Here is a 19,761-nt window from a genome sequence, read left to right as displayed (position 1 = left end):
TTCTTTTATAAATCTTAAAATTTGTAGTTTTTTTTTTTTTTTTGTTCTTTACAGGTATAAATCAGAGGTTGATATGATCACTGAAAAATTATCTTATGATATTTAATTAGTAATTTAGTTATTAATGATAATTATGTTAATTAATATATAATTTAGATCAATTAGAAAATTTGGCGTATTTAGCTAGCTTATGGGTTTCCTTTAGTTTTAGGTTGTTAAAATCTAATTTGAATCATATTGCATGTTATTTGGGAAGCTTTAGAAGATTTAGATTTCAAACTTGAAGTAATTATATTCAAATCATAAGTTATCAAATTGAGTGTTTTGTTTTATTGTGTTGCATAATTGTTTTGTGGTGATATGAATTGTAATATTTTCCATCATAAGTTGTTGATTTAATTTTATATTCTATAATCGTGATTTGATTTTATTGTTTTATTGTTGTAAGTGAATTTTATGAATAATTGCCAATTGAATGTTTGTTTAGTTGTGACATGTTGAATATTTGAATTTGATTATTGATTATGAGAGATTTCTATTATGCCATTTTAATATATGTTTGATTGAATTTTTTGTCTTGTGATATTTAATTGATGTATTTGCAAAGGTTGTTTAATTTTTAATAATTCTATACCATTGATAATTTATGTTAGTATGTCTCTTAGTTAAACATGTTTAGGTTAAGCATGACATAGTTGTGTGTTATACTACATTAAAGTTTAGTTGGTAGTCTTATGTCATAGGATTAGATAAGATTACATCATTAATGAAATATCCAAATTAAGTAGTTACGTTATGCAACTAGATGCATGATATGACATATCCTAATATTTTTTTGTTTAACTTTGACATATCCTACTTGAAACTCTCATGATTTAAAAAGCTACCGTGAGTATTAATACGATCCATTTTAAATTCTCAAGAAGTAATAGAGGTATCACTACAACTTGAAAGAGCCCTTTAATTATATGATGAAGTTCTATCGTTGGTTACACATTTATAAAAACAAAATCGACAAATTGAAAACTATGATCTTTTATTTTCATTACTTATGCGAACAAAAAGGCTCTTCTCAAAATTTAGTACTAAGAAATTTCTTCCCTCTGCAAATGTGGAATACTTAGGCTTTCATGACGTACATACAGTGATGAAGTGTAGAACAACAACTCAAAAGCCGCTAATACTAATTATTTCCTCTTCTATCTAATTATCAAGTAACACTTACATCAAAATTTTTGAAGTGAAGGAAAGGATGAAGAAATTGAAGAAACTCACTGCTTTCACTTTCTCTTCATCACAAAAAAATTAATAAAGAGCAATGTTGTAACAAGTAACAAATCAGAAACAATTCTTTTAACTTGCATAGCACTGTGCTGTTAATAACATACAAAAACTCTTTAATTCACCTGTAGATGGATCTCTTGAGCTGGATAAGCATTAAAAAACTCTAACCCAGCTAGTTAGTAGTAGAGAGATTGGGGAAGCAATCCAAAAATTTACAGAACACTTCTGTAAAAAAACTCAGGGAGGAAGAAGATGAAGAAGCAATAGAACTGTAATTCCACTCTTGCACGTTGTAGAGAGAAGAAAAGGAAACTTCCTCCCTAAAATTATTTTTCAAAATTAAAAATAATAAATGAAATTAATTTTAATAAAAACATTAACATATACTTATATGATAACCATTTTATCATATATATTAAACTATATGTTATATCAAATATAACATATAATCTATAATTTCATATTGTATCCAATACAATATAACCTATAGTTTAATTCTCTTAATAACGATATTTAATATAAATCTCATTCATATTAAATTTAATTATATGAATCCAATTCACATAGTTAATATTTGAATTATATTCAAATATTTATTTCCTCTAAAACAAACTTTATATTATAATGTATCAAATATATAGTAGTAATTATATCATATATAATTAAATTAAATTAATTATATCACATATAATTAATTTTCTAAATTAATTGAACAATTCAAATTAATCCAAAATTGATTCTCATAAATACCTCGTTGAGCTACATAGGGGACCTCATGGACTTGTAGCTTGAAGCTCCAATGGTACTTGAATAATTAATTAAACTCTTTAATTAATTTACTCAACATTCATTAACTGTTGGGCACTCCATTAAAGACCGACAACTGCACTTGCACTACATATATATTTTTGTGTCCATTGGATATAATTAATCAATAGTGCGGTAATTCTTCACAAATGGTTCGTAAGTACAGCTAGGCCGAAATTAACGTTTTGCCCCCTTAGTTATATCTAACTCTTTAAATATCATTGATCTCTTTAATGAATAATAAATCATAGTCCAATTGTCATATCCCCTTCTAGATTACCCTCTTCATCTAGAAGAGAATGTGACAATAGCAGTTACCAACCCTTTCTTGGCACCTACTGTAAACCTACATTCTTAACCTACTCAGAAAAACCCGGAATATATAAATAACAATTTTAAATACTTAATTATAGACAACACGATTAGGGTTAAGCACACCACACATTTACAACATTAATAAATATAGAGTTCAGTGGGTCCCGATAGTTGTCCCTAACATAAACAATACATATTTACAAACACTACAAATAGACACCTAAAGCTTCCCTGAAAACTGGAATCCTAGAGTGGCAGAGCAGCAGTGCAGTTGACCTTTGGGGAAATGACCACTACTTGAGGAAGAAAACATTTACAACGAATGAGCTACTAGCCCGATGAGTGACTAATAAATCATAAACATCATGCTTTAAATAAAAAAAAAAAAATTTGCCAAACAAACTCATACTTAAAACTTTTAAAACATAGCATAGGTTAAAACATAACTTAATATGATTCTTAGTTGAGAGAGAATTCTTTTGCTCAATCCCTTAACGACAATCCTTAACTGGTGTGGAGTATTCTCAACAACCAACGTCAACCCTCCCTACGTGTACGTGGTAATAACTAACTACCGTCATACCTTAGGTACTACTGTCCTAATACCTTCACAATGTCCTTCAGTATCGGGTTCTAGTAATCATCATAAAACTCATACTTGAATTTACATATTTTGGAAGTATAAGCAACATAAATCATATGCTTAAACATCTTTACTATAAAGCATAAAACTTTCAACGCATGCTTCTTGTAATTAAGTATAGAAATACCTAAATCATGCTTTATAAACTTCTTCAAACTAGCATGCGTTAGTAGGCTTCATAAAATCTAGTTTGTTTGAAAATTATTTCAAAAATTCTCTAAACATAAGCAAGCATGAGCTTGAATATTAAAGTAAAACATGTGCTACTAAAACATTGGAAAACATTTGGTTTTGTCACTCACAGCCTTGGACGTTCCTCCTAGGGTTGATAAGCCTTTCCTATTGGCATTAATCCTGTGGAAATGATAACCATGTTTAGCCATTGCCTTTAATCCTTCTGTGAGACTAACTACCTAAATAACCTGAAGTTTAACTTATAGAATCTCTTTCAAACTTAACGCATACCTTCTTATGCGTTCAACAGTTAGAATTTTCTTGAGTTATGTTTCTAGGTCATACAGCCACAAAATTACCCATGTGCCCATCGCATGTCTCATGCGTTCGTCCAATCGTGTGCCAACACATGCTCGTCCAGTTGTGTGCCAACACACACTCTAGCACAACCTTATACTAATTTTCTATTATTTTGAATTAGATTGCCATATCACTAGACACTTTGGCTAACTTTATATCCAAGTGGACAACTCGGTCAATATGAAGAGCTAAAGCTTGATTCATCATTGAATCGCCATGCAAACTAACAAGCAACTCAAATCAAATCAAGGCCGATACTAAACCCTAAACTTCAAATGATCAATATGTATATATATATAAACACGTCCAAAAGCTTTAAGAGGACTAAAACTGAAAATATTTTATAATTCACTTGATTAATGTAAAAATGAAAACAATTTATATACTAATGGCACAATAATGTATAAACAAATGAGAAGTTGCCTACTATTTACAAAACAATGGTCTAAACCAATTTACAAATGAAAAACAAAATCCTCAACACACCAAAATTTCCATTACCATATATTCATTACCAGTCTACCAAAAAGAAAAGTAAACAAGGTAAACTAAGGTAATAAACATCAAAATTGCTTGTAATGGAAGGTCAGAGGGTGATAGTGTAATATACCACCATCCACTTTACAGGGCCAACAACCCTTTCTAAACAACTGAGGATTATCTTTGTCTAGTATAACTGAAATAACAAATAATAATTTTCCTACGGGAAGGGGAAAAAAAAAAAAAAAAAAAAAAAAAAAACCGATGCGGTATTATGAATACTTGATCCAAAAAAATTGTTCTGAACTATATTTTCCATCATGCTAGATTCAGTTATGTATCTGTGGACTTGCTCAATTTCTTCACGGTACCCAAAATCCCATCGATCAGCTTTTTCTTGTCATTTTAATTAGTGTCTGATACAAAAGAATAGCTCTTTTGACGTCTTTGCTTTCTAGCAAAGCTTCCTGTATTTACTTCACTTTTGGGAACTAAACTAGAAAGCTTTGAACTATTTTCAGAACAATCAATCGTCTCGTAGCTATTTTCTGCCTTGTCATTCTTACCGTTTTCTTTGCTGCTATACCATGAATCAAGGATCTGTATTAATGAACTTTCTTCCTCATTAGCTCGTTGTTTCGCTGGCACTTCTGTAGCAGGACAAGACTCTTCATCAGTTTCCGTTGATTCATCCTCCGAAAGGACAGGTTCATAACAAAATTTTGGTTGTTTCTCTATTGCTTCTGTTGTTTCACTATTCAATGCGGATTCCGCTTTGTTTTCACTGCTACAATCTGTGCATGCTGGACCTAATTCTTCCCACGTGGATTCAAAATCATCATCCTTTCTAGGCAGGTTAGATTCATCATCGGAGTTTGCTACGGTACCAGATGTGTTTTTCTCATAATCACTGAGAAGAGTTGTTTCCAGCTTGGAAACTTTTGGGGCTTTACTGGTAGGAATTATAAAGGTGGACGCTATTGTCACTCCAGGTATTATTTGTAGCAAGGATGCCAACTTAGGGTAACCAAGCTTTTGCAAATTAAGATGATACCCATACTTCTCAAAAAACAGTCTTCTGAAGGCCCCAATATTATAACCTTCTGGGTGATCCCTCAAGATCTCATCCACAAGCTTTTGACAGTCGCCTAATATCTCGCATCTCGTCCTCTCTGCAACCTTGTTTTTAGTCATAGTTGTAGCTTGAGGAATATTTTCATTTTTCTTATCTGAATCTGAATCATGTCCTCGAGATCCCTGGAAGCTGCACTGTGACTCTTTGTTCATAAAGATTGATGTCAATCCACTTGCACGATGCAAAGGTTCTGTGCTAGACCTTTTCCTAGCAATAGAGAGAGTGAGCTTAAAAGGATTTGTTTCAGATGGGAATTCCTCCACCCATTTCTTATCTGATATTAACAATTCCAAGAAGTCGAAGAGATCACTAGTGCTTAAAGATTTAAGAACGGGAGGTCCTCCCACTAGCAGATTTTGAGCTATCTCCGACCTGAAGCAAGTCAGAGCAAAAAAAAAAAAAGGTAAGTACACATTGTAACTCCTATGATATCATTCAAAGGTATAAAACAATTAAACTATAGATTTAAATCTCATTTGGTCCTTAAACTTTCAACTTTATTCTATTTTAGTCCTTAAACTTTTGAAATGCCCATTTTAGTCCCTTTTAACTTTAAAAAAAGGACTATTTTAGCCCTTGCTGTAAAAATTTCTGTTAGTGAATTAAAAAGCAGTGGCATGGTAATATATGAGAGTTGACTAATGTAGCCATCTAGGCAGATGAGTTTGGGCAAAATAATCTTTTTCCATTAGACAATTGATGATAAAGACGCCGTAGGCCATTGCCCATGTTTTGATATTCTGGTATAATCGTCTATGAAAGAACACCTCTCTACTCCTCTCTTACCTGCATTTCCTGAGCTTGCATCACATTTTGACCCATTTAATCCTGACGCCCGAATCTCTTCTCTTCAATTTCATTAACATCATCAATTTAATGGGTCCTATTTTTTCTCCACATTCATCTCCCTCCCCCCTTTCTCTAAATTTTCTTTCCTTCTCCCCCTTCTTACTTTTTCAATTCCCTGTTTTCTAATCCATTCTGATTCCTTATCGGCTCTCAGATTCGAAAATTAGTTTCGTTTCCCATTGATTTCACCAATTTGGGGTTTCAAATAGGCGGTCTCCGACAGTTTCATCATCATCTTCATTCCCACCCCTCATCTGCATTCCAAATTAGTTCTGCACTTTATCCTCATTTGAAATTGTTGAAAATGTTTAGCCCTAAGAACATTTTAGTCTTTTTACGTGGTGTCCACAGTCTAGGGTTTCATCCCTTTGGTTATTTATACATGTCCCTGTATTGTGTACTGTGTATTAGAAATTAATAAAAAAAACTCTTATCATGGTTTTTTCTCCTTGGTCTAGGGTTTTCCACGTAACTCTGATGTTTTTCTCTTCTACTCTTACTTTTCAATATGGTATCAGAGCATGGTGATGAGACTGTAGCTGTAATAGAAGAGATTCAGTCGTCAACCCTAGCAGGGGATGAAACTCTAGTGGAAAATTCTCAAAGTGCTGAAATTAGGACTACTGTCGACCAATATTTACGCTCGTTACTTGGACCAATTCAGATCCAGCACACAGGATAGCAGTTGTTCGTTGACCCGACAATCGCACAACCATATAGTGGGGCGGCCGTACAATGGAGCGCTAAGCAATTCCTCCAGCCGTCGATCGCTCAAGCGGCCGTCGGAGGTCCTCCATCGCAACCGTCGACTTTGCCCAGTCCTTCATCGCAGACGTTTTTTTCCAGACGCCATCAGCCTTCCAGGTCAGGTTTTCTCTTCCTCTCTGCCCGGTCCTTCGAACCACCCGATCCACCCGAACCAGCCAAACTCGATCCAGCCGAACCTAGTCAAGCAAGCCTTCTTTCCCCACGTTTTTTCCTCTTCAACCGGCTCATCAAGCCACTTTTCTCATGCCAGCAGAAACCAATTTTTCAAGGGTTTATGGGCAAAAACAATCTACAAAGCAGCAACTGACAAATTTGCAGCAGCAGGTTTCTGCACTTGGGACAACCGTTAGATCCACGGCCAATCCATCGACTGACTTTCATCCAGATACATATTTGGGATTTCTGTTATATTTAGAAACTCCAGTAACTGCTTACCCTACTTTACCTTTTGCAAACATTATGTCTGGTTCTGTGGGTAATTCTGTAGGAATATCTATCGACGAAAAACTTAATGGCCATAACTATTTTTCTTGGTCGCAATCTGTGAGAATTGCCCTCAAGGGACGCATTCTCGGATACGAAGATATCAAATGGGCTATATTAAACTGGCACACCCAGTAACCCATGTGTGGTCGGATATCTAACCGGGGAGATACCCAGACCGAACCCTGGGAATCCTCAGGAACGTATATGGAAGAGGGAGGGGCCGCTCGATTTTAATAAATAGTATGGAACCCCAGATCAGGAAGTCACTCTTTACTCAGCATCAACTCGGGATATTTGGGAAGTTGTCCAGAAACTATATTCGAAGAGGTTGAATGCTTCACGACTTTATACATTGAGAAAACATGTGCATGAGTGCAAGCAGGGGACTCTTGATGTAACATCCTATTTCAATAAATTATTATTATTGTGGCAAGAAATGGATCTGTGTCGGGAAATAATTTGGAATTGCCCAGTCGACGAGGTTCAGTATTCAACGATTGAGAAGGTTGACCACGTATATGCTTTTTTGGCTGGCTTAAACTCGAAATTTGATGGTGTTCGGAGCCGAAATTTGGGACAAAGAGCAATGTCGTCCCTGATGGAAGTTTGCTTAGAAGTCAGATTAGAAGAGGATCGAACCAGCGCTATGAATGGTACAACAACCACCGCCTTAGACTCTGCTGCATTTTGAGTCAAGCCATCTGGATTAGAGAATGACAAACAGAATGGAAAGACCCCTCCAATTTGTGAACATTGTAAGAAACCATGGCATACAAAAGACCAATACTGAAAATTACATGGTCGACCACCAAATGGCAAGCGACACTCTCCAAACGATAAATCTAAATCCAATCAAGCCTTCGTTGGTGAAACAGTTGATGGTGCTCCCTAGGTGACTAGCCAGGTGGATCCAGGTATGGTTGGAATCAGCAATATTGTACAATCACTCCCCAATCCTTTAGTTTCTTTGTTGAGGGGGATGAATCCTGGATCCTTGACTCCGGAGCAACTAACCACTTAATTGGATCATCTGATCAATTCCTCTCCTACCATCCAAGCGTTGGAAATGAGAGAATATGAATTGCAGATGGATCTTTTGCCTCTGTTGCTGGAAAGGGTCACTTATCGTCAATTCAGGGATTGATTTTACAGAATGTTTTACATGTGCCAAAGATATCTTATAATTTGCTATCGGTCAGTAAAATAACCAAATATTTGAACTGCAAAGTTGTTTTCTCACTAGATGATATTTTATTTCAAGACCTGAGCTCAAGGAAGACGATTGGCACTACCCGACACAACATGGGGCTCTATTTCCTCTCCGATGATGCTTCTTCTAAGAGTTTGTCTAGGACTAGTTTATTGTCTTCTCTTACTATTTCTAGAACTGATTTTTTATTATGGCACTTTCGGCTTGGACATCCAAACTTTCATTATATGAAATATTTGTTTCCCCACTTATTTCGTAGTATGAATGTGTCGTCTTTTATCTTGTGATGTTTGTATTCGTGCAAAACAGTACAGAGCCTCCTTTACTTCACAACCCTATAAACCTTCCCGACCCTTCCATTTGATACATAGTGACGTTTGGGGTCCGTCTAATGTCACAACTGTGTCGGGAAAATGGTGGTTTGTCACCTTCATAGATGATCACACCCGTCTTACATGGGTGTTTCTTCTTACAGACAAATCTGAAGTGGCAACGGTATTCCAACAGTTCTATACTACCATCGAAACTCAATTCAATACCAAAATTGCCATTCTTCGGAGTGACAATGGACGAGAATTTATTAATCAGTCCCTCCGTGAGTTTTTAATATCTAAAGGTATTATCCACCAGAATTCCTGTGCCTATACCCCTCAGCAAAATGGGGTGGCTGAGCGAAAAAATCGCCACCTTGTTGAAGTAGCCCAATCTCTCATGATACCTGTTTTCCTACCCTCGTATCTATGGAGAGATGCTGTACTTACTGCAGCTCATCTCGTCAATCGGATGTCCTCCCGTGTGCTCAAATTCCAAACCCCTTTAGAATGTTTTAAAGAGTCATTTTCGTCCATTCGTCTTTTCCCATATGTTCCTCTTCGGGTGTTTGGCTATACTGTTTTTATTCATAATCACGGTCCTAACCCTGTCTCTTATACACATCTAGATGTGTATAAGAGACAGATTCATAATCACGGTCCTAACCGGAGCAAATTTGCTCCTCGGGCCCAAAAATGTGTGTTTGTTGGGTATCACTCCATCAAGGGGGATACAAGTGTTTTCAGCCTTCCTCTCGAAAGTATTTTGTCACTATGGATGTCACCTTTCAAAAGGAAAAACCTTTTTTTTCCCGTTAGTCCTCTTCAGGGCGAGACCACAAATGAAGAGGCTAACGCATCTACCTACTATGTTCCTTTAGATCTGTTTCCAGAGCCTATTCTTGAAACAAATAATCCTGTCCTCCCTACAAAACAAGTATCATGGATAATCTACTACAGGAAGAATCTCTGAGAGGAAATAATTCCCGAAATAGATCCCCCTGTTGCTCTGTCGGAAGGTGTTCGAGAGTCAACCAGAACCGACTCAAGGTACCTCTATTTTTGATGATAATGAATGTATTGAAGGTGATGTCGTGACCTCTAAAGAAGTCAGGATCGATGGTAGTGGTGAATTGCCAGGAGATACACAGGGAACTGAAAATGTACAACCAGTGGGTACAGATGAACAGGTAGACAAGACCAGTGAGATTGATGCTACCTTGGATTTACCGATTGCCCTACGAAAGGTACGAGGTCGTGCACCAAGCACTCTATGAAAAGCTCCTTGTCCTACAATAACTTGTCTACGAGATTTAAAGCTTTCACTACCAGTCTGGACACCGTGATGATTCCAGGCAATGTGCACAAAGCTCTAGAAGTTCCTGAATGGCGAGCCACAATTATGGAGGAGATGCGGGTCCTTGAGACAAACAGAACGTGGGATCTGGTAGTTCTTCTAAAAGGTCACGGAACAGTAGGATGCAAGTGGGTGTTCACTGTAAAATACAAGTCTGATGAGACTCTCGCTAGATGTAAGGCCAGGTTAGTTGCAAAAGCATTCACTCAGACATATGGGGTAGATTACTCAGAAACCTTCTCACCTGTGGCAAAACTTAACATTATTCGTGTTCTTCTCTCCATCGTCGTTAATCAAGACTGACCCTTACACCAGTTGGATGTGAAAAATGCGTTTCTGAATGGTGAGTTGGAAGAAGAGGTCTATATGAACTCACCTCCGGGTTTTGAAGCAAGGTTTGGCAATCAGGTTTGCAAGTTAAAGAAATCTCTATATGGCCTGAAGCAGTCTCCTAGAGCTTGGTTTGATAGGTTCACTACTTTTGTCAAGTCCCAAGGGTTTGTTCAAGGGCATTCTGATCATACCTTGTTCATTAAAAGGTCAACATCAAGGAAAATAGTTGTTCTAATAGTCAATGTTGATGATATTATCCTGTTAAGGGATGATTCAGCTAAGATTGGCAGGTTGAAACAAAGGATGGCAGATGAGTTCGAGATTAAAGATTTTGGTGACTTGAGATATTTCCTAGATATGGAGGTAGCAAGATCAAAGGAAAGGATCTCAATGTCTCAGAGAAAATATACGCTAGACTTGTTGAGAGAAACTGGAATGACAGGGTGCAAACCTGCAAATACGTCGGTAGAAGTCAATAGCAATCTGGTAGAATCAGTAGATGATGTTCTGATTAACAAGGAAAGATATCAATGGCTTATGGGGAAACTGATCTATCTTTCGCATACCAGACCTGATATATCGTATCGTATGCAATTAGTTTGATCAGTCAGTTTATGCAGGCTCCTTATAAAAGACATATGGAGGCAGTTATGCGGATTCTGAGATATCTGAAGTCTACGCCTGGAAAAGGCTTGGTATTTAGAAAACATGACAAAAGATGCATTGAGGCTTACACAGATTCAGACTAGGCTGGTTCTATTACTAAAAGGAAGTCTACCTCTGGATATTGTACTTTTGTGTGGGAAAATTTAGTTACCTGGCGGAGTAAGAAGCAAGGTGTGTGGCTAGAAGCAGTGCCGAAGCAGAGTATAGAGCTATGAGCCTTGGTATTTGTGAAGAACTTTGGTTGAAAAAGATTCTAGTAGATCTCCATCAGGAGAGTCATGACCCGATGAGACTTTATTGTGATAATAAGGTTGCCATTAATATTGCTAACAATCCTGTTCAACATGACAGAACCAAACATGTTGAGATCGACCGACACTTCATCAAAGAGAAACTAGATAACGGTAGTATCTGCATTCCTTATGTTCTGTCCAGTCAACAGATTGCGGATGTCCTCACCAAAGGGTTATCGAGACAGACATTTGACACCTGTGTTAGCAAGTTGGGTCTCATTGATACCTACGGCCCAACTTGAGGGGGACTGTTGAAAATGTTGTTTAGCCCTAAGGGCATTTTAGTCTTTTTACGTGGTGTCTACAGTCTAGGATTTCATCCCTTTGGTTATTTATACTTGTCCATGTATTATGTACTGTGTATCAGAAATTAATAAAAAACTCTTATCGTAGTTTTTTCTCCTTGGTCTAAGGTTTTCCACGTGACTCTAGTGTTTTTCTCTTCTACCCTTACTTTTCAATAGAAATGTTTTATAAGAGAAAAGCTATGCTCTTGGTTTTCTTGTTTTTTTTTTTTTTTTGTTGGGGGACTTGTCCATGAGAATTGCAAAATCATGGGGAATTAATTTCAATTTTGATGTTCATAGTCTCTTGATTTGGGTGAGACTTGTCCATGAGATTAAAACCTTAATTTGGGTAAATGCTAAGGTATGCTCATCAAGAACCCTTTTTTTGAAAGTTGAGAGATTAAAATGGACATTTTAAAAAGTTCAAGACTACAATAAAACAAAGTTATAAGTTCAGGGACCAAATGAGATTTCAACCTAAATTATATAATGCTAAATGTGGAGAAGTTAAAATAACTGGCCATTAGGGGAAAAAACCAAACAAGCCAAAATGGGCATGGCACCCAACAGTTCATTACTGACGATGTAAAGAATATATGGATATATAAAAAGAAAGAATATCAAACCTGGTTTTTGAACGCGAAATAATCTCAACTCCTTTAGGTGTTTCCATAAAGGATTGCATGTCTTGCCAAAAAGAATTGCTGGAAAAAAGATGATGTTTTCCAGATTGATTCTTTAACTGGTTTTGTTCACAACAATGCTCACTGGTTTCATCGTTCTCAGTTTTCTTTCCCCAAAACTTGAGCCAATTTCTAATGCTACCAAATAGTCCTAGATTAGAACTAGATTTATCATCATGTGCATTAGCAACTATGACTGTTTTCTGAAGCTTAGCAGACTCGAGATCAGATGAATTTGAAACTTGATGCACTGAATTAGCATCTTCACTCATTGGCATAGCAGTTCTTCCATCAGTTTTTGCCTCCCCAGGGCTGTCCTTAGAATAAGTTGCAACAAGGCCACTACAACTTTTCTGATTCGAAGTATCATTTGATGTAGAACATTTTTCAGAAATACAATGACTTCCATTTTTAGAATTAGTGTCATTATTGCCTAAAAGCCTTCTCCATATTCTACTCAAAAAACTTGTCTTGGCCTTAGAATGCTGTTCAATTGAAAGAGTCATATTACTGTTGCCTTCAAATTTACTGGTTTGCTTTGAATCTTCTATAACATGTGGCTCCAAAACCGGGCATCTTGATGATTCCCCTTCCATGGCTAGACTAATAGGCTTACCAAATTTGGAAGATGGTTTCACCTTCAATGGTTTGTCTTGGGCATTGGATGGAAGGACTGGTACACACGTCGATTCTGTTGAGGAAACATTATTATTTAACTTCGCTATCAGATTAGGGTCCTGCTTTTCAGTGCCATTAACAGATGTACCTCTACTGGACCCTAATGGTTCTTTGGGCCGCTTTGGAGTGACCATACAGGCAATAAATTGGCCATCATCATTTGTTTGAAGCTTTAAAATGTGTGGCATTGACAAAAGAAAGCGAGAAAACTTTTTGTAACCATAAAAGTCCCTATCCATAGATATAGGACTCTTTCCCAACTCTGAGCGGAGTTCTGTAATGAGGAGTCCTTTGGGATACAATTTCAAAATGTTATGTATTTGCCTAATGACTGTATTTGGAATGGGACGAGGCTTAGGATCTGCACTGGGCTCAAAAACCTCCTCAGTTCGTAAAGAAGATGGTTGCTCATTATCTGGAAATGGGCTTTCAAGAGAAACCTTATAATGGCCGTACCAAGAACTGTAGGGAGCATCCGGTGGTTGATTAAAATGCCTTCCAACTAGATTTTCCCCTCTAATCAAAGCATGCCAATGCCACATGATGCTTGCAGCACTGCATAAAACACCAGGAGCACTTTCAGGGCTTGCTAGCAACACATTGTAATTATTCATTCTTAAACGATGCAAAATGCTGGCAAAGTCCCTGTCACCAGAAATTAGAAAAAGATGTGCTGGTGGAGGGTTTTGAGAAACCCAGTACATAAGATCTACAAGAAGAGACCTATCAGCACTGTTTTTACCACCTACATTAGAAAAATATTACAAGGTGAAGTTTTTCTGAAAAGTTTACCAAGAACAAATAAATTACAAATCTATATGTAAGTTCCATTACATTAATCACTAGAACAAATCTGAAAAAACACTTTGCCACAGCCACTCATCGGTTACCCCAATCAATCTAACTATTTCTTGATTGGTTGATTTACAATTCTCTGAAGATTCCACATAAGCATTTTTATCCATCCCAGATAACCTCATTATTTAGAGCAATCCATGTAACCATAATGTTAAGCACTCAAGTGTAAGTTATTCGAGTATATATGCTTAGATAGGCAACATATTTAACTTCATACATACTACCAATCCAACTCGTATTGCCAACTCAGCATCCTAATATAGCTTTGCAGCACCAAATTGAGCAGACATTAATCAAGAACTAAATAGTATCGTTATCTACAATTATACAATTAAGAATAAATTAAGTTACGGCATCTCAATCATACAAAAGAATATGAGAAGATTAGGAAACCTCTCCCACGCTTAAGCAAAATATAAAACTTCCAATAAGATACTATCATAGAGATATGGACCAGTTTCCACTCCAAACAATCGATCAATTGAAATTGGTTTAAAAATATATGAACACAAAAAACCCAAAAGCACTATTTTTACTCAGTAAACAGAAAGTGATAAATTTGAACAGGGAAAGCCACAACTAACCATGAGGAATGTGGGTCAGGCTAATTCCAGTAGAAGAGAGAGCCTCCTGGTTCGCCCTGGAGAGCTGTAAAACGTCACCAAAAGCAGTAATCTGAACAGGACCTTTGATGCCATTGGCCCTTACAGCCGCAGTGATTAAATGAGCGACCTTAAAGACGTTGATACCAGCAGGAATGTTGCAATTCTCGAAGTCCCACCATACCGAAACTCTCACATTTCGAGACTCCTCGTCGTGGCACCTCGAATAAGTTGATAATTGAGAAAAGTGAAGAAGTAGAGCGCGTGTTGGAAAAGAAACAGAGGAGGAGGAAGAAGAAGAAGAACAGAGAGAGGAAAGTGAGGATAAGAGCCTCATGATAGGCGGATTGAGAATACGAAAACAATAGTGGGTTTAAGAATTAGGGTTTCAGAGAGATGGGTAATGCTTAATAGAGGTTTAAGAGCCAAAGGTCCTCAACTCCTTGTAGCAGATTTTGAGCAATCTCTAACTTGAAGAAAAATTATAAAATTTAAACCTTACAGTAACGTACAAGTCAAGCAGTAGTCAGTGCATCAACATTTTCAAACAATGATCAAATTGCTTGGAATCATCAACGTTTCTAATTCTCAAGAATGAATGCAGATAGCGTTGCAGGTGAACATACAGAGCATTGCAAATGGAAGTAAAATTAAGTATAGAACAGAATGAAGCAGGAACATATGGCAGAGATCGGCGGCGAACGACTTTGGGTTGGAGGAGAACGGCCGCGAACGGCGAGGGCGGCACCAGGAGACGACGAAAAAGGGCTCAAGGAACTGGAGGGAAAGGACTTAAAACCCTACATATTTTTGGGCCAAAAGAAAAACACTACATACTTAAAACCGGTCGGTTCGTTTGAACCAAAAAATGTCCAATAGGACTCAACTCCTCACCTCAATTTTTGACAGATACCTGGGTTCAAACTAGGGTCTTTCTTTAGTTTGGTGTGTGGTGCTGGGAGAATTAAAAACAAAATCGAGTAAATTCTGATAAATAAATAAATAAACAATAAGATTGAGGAATGGGCATAGGTATTTTGCTAAATAAGGTAACTCAAATTTTTTTTTCAGTGTGTATTGTATTTCTTTATATCAAATATCGGTGAAACAAATATTCTCTAGCTTGTCCCCTCTTGGATACATGATAGCCACCGAAAGGTGCTTTCATATTTCACTTAATTCGGGCTCGTTTTACGATTTTACGTTTTTATTCTACGATTTTGTAGGTATTGAGCATCTAGAGGGTAGAATTGACCAGTGGAGTTGAAACCAGATCAAAACAACCACAACGGAGCTCCAGAAGCATTAACAAACAAAAGATGGAAAATTACAAAAATGTCCTTGGGCAGCGCAGTACAGCGCCATAGTTCTACGCATAGTGCCAAAACTAGAGCCTAAGTAAAGGTGAGAGTGTCACAACGCTATGGCATGGTGCAATAGACAGAACACTCAATTATCGGTAGCATTGCAACGTTGTCCTGTAATACTGCGTGCTATGAACTATCATAGACGAAGATGCGCGCTGCAGCACCATGACATTGTGATAAAAATTATAAATATGCATTCGATTTTAGGTCAAATTATTTTGTCGGGCTTCAGCCTTACTGCACTTTTCCTCTATTTCTCTGTAATTTTCATTATGTTATTTACTTTTGAGTTTATCAACGGACATGAGGAGATTATCCAACATCATAAGTGGCTAAGGTACTGAATGAATCGAATTCCTCAGTAGAAGCATGCGAATGTGTGTGCCATCGAAATTCGTTTTGAAAATTCTTGAAAATTAGAGGGAAAAAATAGAACGGGATAACATAAATTTACAACATGCTTTATAGGGAAGAAGACATATTCTTGAAGACCTTCTCCAATGCTTTCCTCTACATGAACTCCTTGACGACTTTCTTCAAGAATATCTTCTTCGTAATCTCATGAACGACCACGAACAAGGACACTACCACTGGCAAACCTTACTATTCTCCGGACAGAATTAGGATTGTGGAATCCTTTAGAATGAGAGAATTTTACAGACCAACGTTTCTGTAAAAGTGTGTTGAGAGAGATCTTGGATTTTTGTAAAGATAATTTTGCAAAAAAACACAAGATCAACCATTATGTTCTCTCTACCACTCTGCAAAAAAACTTCCTGTAACCCTAAGTGGGAGCGATAGATGGATAGGGAGTTACAACTCCCTCCCACCATTACAGGGAGTTATTCTAATTTTCTATTATTTAAATAATATATTAAATCTAATTTAATAATATTAATTAATTAAAAATTGAATAATCATATATTTAGTTTAATTTGAATAATATTCAAATAATATCCTCTTACATAACCTATAATTTTAATATGAATCTCATTCATATTAGTTATAATCTATAGTTTTAATATGTAACACCCCAAATTTTGTTAGTAACATAATTTTAGTAATTTCTTTTAACTGAGGGCGTTTTTGGAATTTTGGACATTGAATGTAATTGCAGGAATTTAATTATTGATGTTGGAAATTATTTATGTTGGAAATGAATGGCAGGAGTTAATTCTTTTTTAAAGGAATGGAATTTAAAGAATTTATGTGGATTAAGAAAAGAATAAAATTTTATTTTATTATTTTTTTATTATTCTTTCCTTTTTTGTTCTCCTTCTTTTTCTTTTCTCCCTCCCTTCCCCTCTTCTTCCTTGCGCAGGCACCCCCTGTGAAAAAAAAAAACCCTCGTGCCTCAGCCGTTCAATACTGTTCCACCTGCCTCGCGTCACTTCGACTTGCAAACCGCCAGATCTGTTTTCGGTCAGCCATTGATGCCAGCTGAAGCTCTGTCGTTCGCCACCCCAATCGATCGTGCGACCAGCCATCGCGCCTAGCCCAGACGTCCGCCACTAGTGCTCGACCTACACTCTTCTTCTCTCTTTCTCACCGCCGACTGCAACCAAGCAACCGTTAAGAGTACCTACCATCAGTCACGTTCTGCTCAGGCACCGTGCTATCTGCTGCCGTCGGCCATCTACTCATCGGTGCTGCGTGTCACGGTCATGCTTGTCCAGGGCTTGTTGCCCATGGCCGCATGCCCGATCCAACTCCCTTCTAGCATACTTTCATATCTTGTGTTGTATTAGCTTAGTTAGCTTGCTTTCTTTACATTTTCATTGTAAATGACCACTCGTCCTTTTGCATATGCAAAGGCGCCAGTTGGCTTTTTGTTCAGAATGCATTATATGGGGATAAGACTAACCATTACTTCCTCATACCCGGAGTAGTACTCTATAAAGCTGTTGTTGTTGCTTATTGCTTTCTAGTCTACTACAATCTTTCTTTCTTTATTCACACTCACAAAAACTTCTTACGAAAACCTTTTCTCCAAACCCGTTTTCCCTAAAACGGGGGTGGAGGTTGCGAGAGGCACTCGGTGTGCCATCACCAGTCCGTATTCGAGTTGGCTGACTTGTTCGTGAGCGGGAACAAGTGCTGCACAATCGCTAAGAGAAGCTTCCGAAAGAGCGATTGTGACAGTTGGTATCAGAGCCAAGTCGGCTCACAGAGGGAAGATCAGTGATCATGTCGGCGACGAAGAACCTGAACAAGTCCCATATGGACAGGTTGGTAGAGAGGGAAGAGAAAATGCTTTACCTGAGAGAGGTCCCAGATAATGTCCGTTTCCTAGAGACTCGGCTACAAGAAGTTGCTGAGAAAGCCGATGGAATTGATGCGGTAGTAGGCCGCCTAGACGGATTACCCTCAGAGAATTGATGATGAGGGTAGAGACCCTCGAGACCAAAACAGCACGATCCGGCAACTTTGAACGAGGCGATAGCTCATCGGGCTCTGTTGTCCACATAGAAGAACGTGTCAAAGAGCTGGACGGCTCCCAAAAAGCAATACTTCAGATGGTAACCGATTTGTCTGAAGACTTTCGGTCGGCCCTTGACGTCGTCAAATCCGAGATAGTGGATGTGAGTGCTAGGGTGAATCTCACTATCCGAGCGGTAGGGAATCAAGCCCCATCTGGGGGAGCAATGGCAGTAAGCAGAATAAAAATCCCAGAACCGAAACCCTTCTGTGGGGTGCGAGAAGCGAAAGCCCAGGAAAATTTTATCTTCGACCTTGAGCAATACTTCAAGGCGACGAACACAGTGACTGAAGAGTCGAAAGTCACATTAGCAACGATGCATCTAGCTAAAGATGTAAAACTGTGGTGGAGATCACGATTTACAGACATACAGGAAGGACGATGCACTATTGATACTTGGGATAGATTGAAACAAGAACTTCGCTCGCAGTTCTTCCCTGAAAATGTCAAGATCTTGGCTCAACGAAAACTCCGAGAGCTGAAGCAAACAGGTAACATCAAGGACTAGTAAAACAGTTTGCAGGACTCATGTTGGACATACGAGATATGTCTGAAAAAGACAAGGTCTTTTGCTTTGTTGAAGGGCTGAAACCGTGGGCGAAATCAAAACTATATGAACAGAGAGTATAAGATCTCCCCTCTGCCTATGCGGCAGCTGAACGGCTATACGACCTTAGCACTGACTCACAAGATGTGAGAAAGCAGTCAACTTCCTTAAATGGGGGAAACAGAAACAGTCGTTCCAGTCCTCCCAGACCTGGGGGAGGAGACAAGAACATAGGGGGGGACCGTAAATCATCCTAACCGAGATCAGGAAACAACTGGCGGGGGCCGCCGCAACAGCATAACAATTACAATCGCCCCCTGTCTTGTTTCATATGTAGAGGGCCACACAGGGAGGGCGAATGTCTAAATCGAACTGCGTTCAATGCTTTTCAAGCCACGGCCTCAAAATATGCCCTTCGAAGGGTGTGCGGTACCAGCCCCTCATGCCACACTTAGTGGACCACCCTTATGCAGGCAAAAGTCCTCAGGCACATACTTCACTAAAGAGTGGAGCAACAATCTGAGATAGCTCCGCGCCTACCTAGAAAGAGCATCAAGAAGGATGAAGAAATGGGCTGATAAGAAGTGGAGGGCCCTCCGAGTTTCAAGCCGGGACAAGGGTTCTGATTAAGCTACGACCAGAAAATCGTTTCGTTTCCGAGGCCCAGAAAGACCAACCGGCTAGTAAAGGAAATATGAAGGTCCAGTGGAGGTGTTGAGAAAGGTCGGGAGAACCTCAATATAAGGTTCAGTTACCTCATGATGAAGATTCATCCTGTCATCCATGTGC

The 19,761-nt window shown here is 38.1% G+C and overlaps 1 protein-coding gene across 2 annotated transcripts; it reads right to left on the bottom strand.

The window, feature by feature from the left end:
- Nucleotides 1–4,132: 4,132 nt before the first annotated feature.
- LOC120088487 lies at nt 4,133–15,427 on the bottom strand. 2 transcript variants are annotated; one of them, XM_039045827.1, is made up of 3 exons: nt 14,562–15,427; nt 12,385–13,864; nt 4,133–5,570 (listed from the first exon to the last, which is right to left on the bottom strand). In XM_039045827.1, exons 1-3 carry the CDS (start codon nt 14,914–14,916, stop codon nt 4,469–4,471), a joined length of 2,937 nt encoding a protein of 978 aa, XP_038901755.1. In that variant the 5' UTR covers nt 14,917–15,427; the 3' UTR covers nt 4,133–4,468. The 2 variants fall into 2 exon arrangements, with proteins under 2 accessions (XP_038901755.1, XP_038901756.1); XM_039045828.1 differs by having other exon boundaries at nt 12,385–13,674; nt 14,562–14,702.
- Between the last annotated feature and the right edge of the window lie 4,334 nt (nt 15,428–19,761).

This window comes from Benincasa hispida, chromosome 10 (genome assembly GCF_009727055.1).
Source record: "Benincasa hispida cultivar B227 chromosome 10, ASM972705v1, whole genome shotgun sequence".
Lineage (NCBI taxonomy): Eukaryota > Viridiplantae > Streptophyta > Magnoliopsida > Cucurbitales > Cucurbitaceae > Benincasa > Benincasa hispida.
The sequence above is the reverse complement of the archived record's forward strand: the minus strand, read 5'-3'. Positions and strand labels throughout refer to the sequence as shown.

What these genes read in the sequence shown, in the direction of transcription:
- LOC120088487 (XM_039045827.1), bottom strand. Translation starts at nt 14,916, where the DNA reads ATGAGGCTCTTATCCTCACTTTCCTCTCTCTGTTCTTCTTCTTCTTCC. An exon ending in CCTGACCCACATTCCTCATG is followed by an intron (nt 13,865 to 14,561) that starts GTTAGTTGTGGC and finishes TTTCTAATGTAG; the next exon opens with GTGGTAAAAACAGTGCTGAT. An exon ending in ATTTCGCGTTCAAAAACCAG is followed by an intron (nt 5,571 to 12,384) that starts GTTTGATATTCT and finishes GACTTGCTTCAG; the next exon opens with GTCGGAGATAGCTCAAAATC.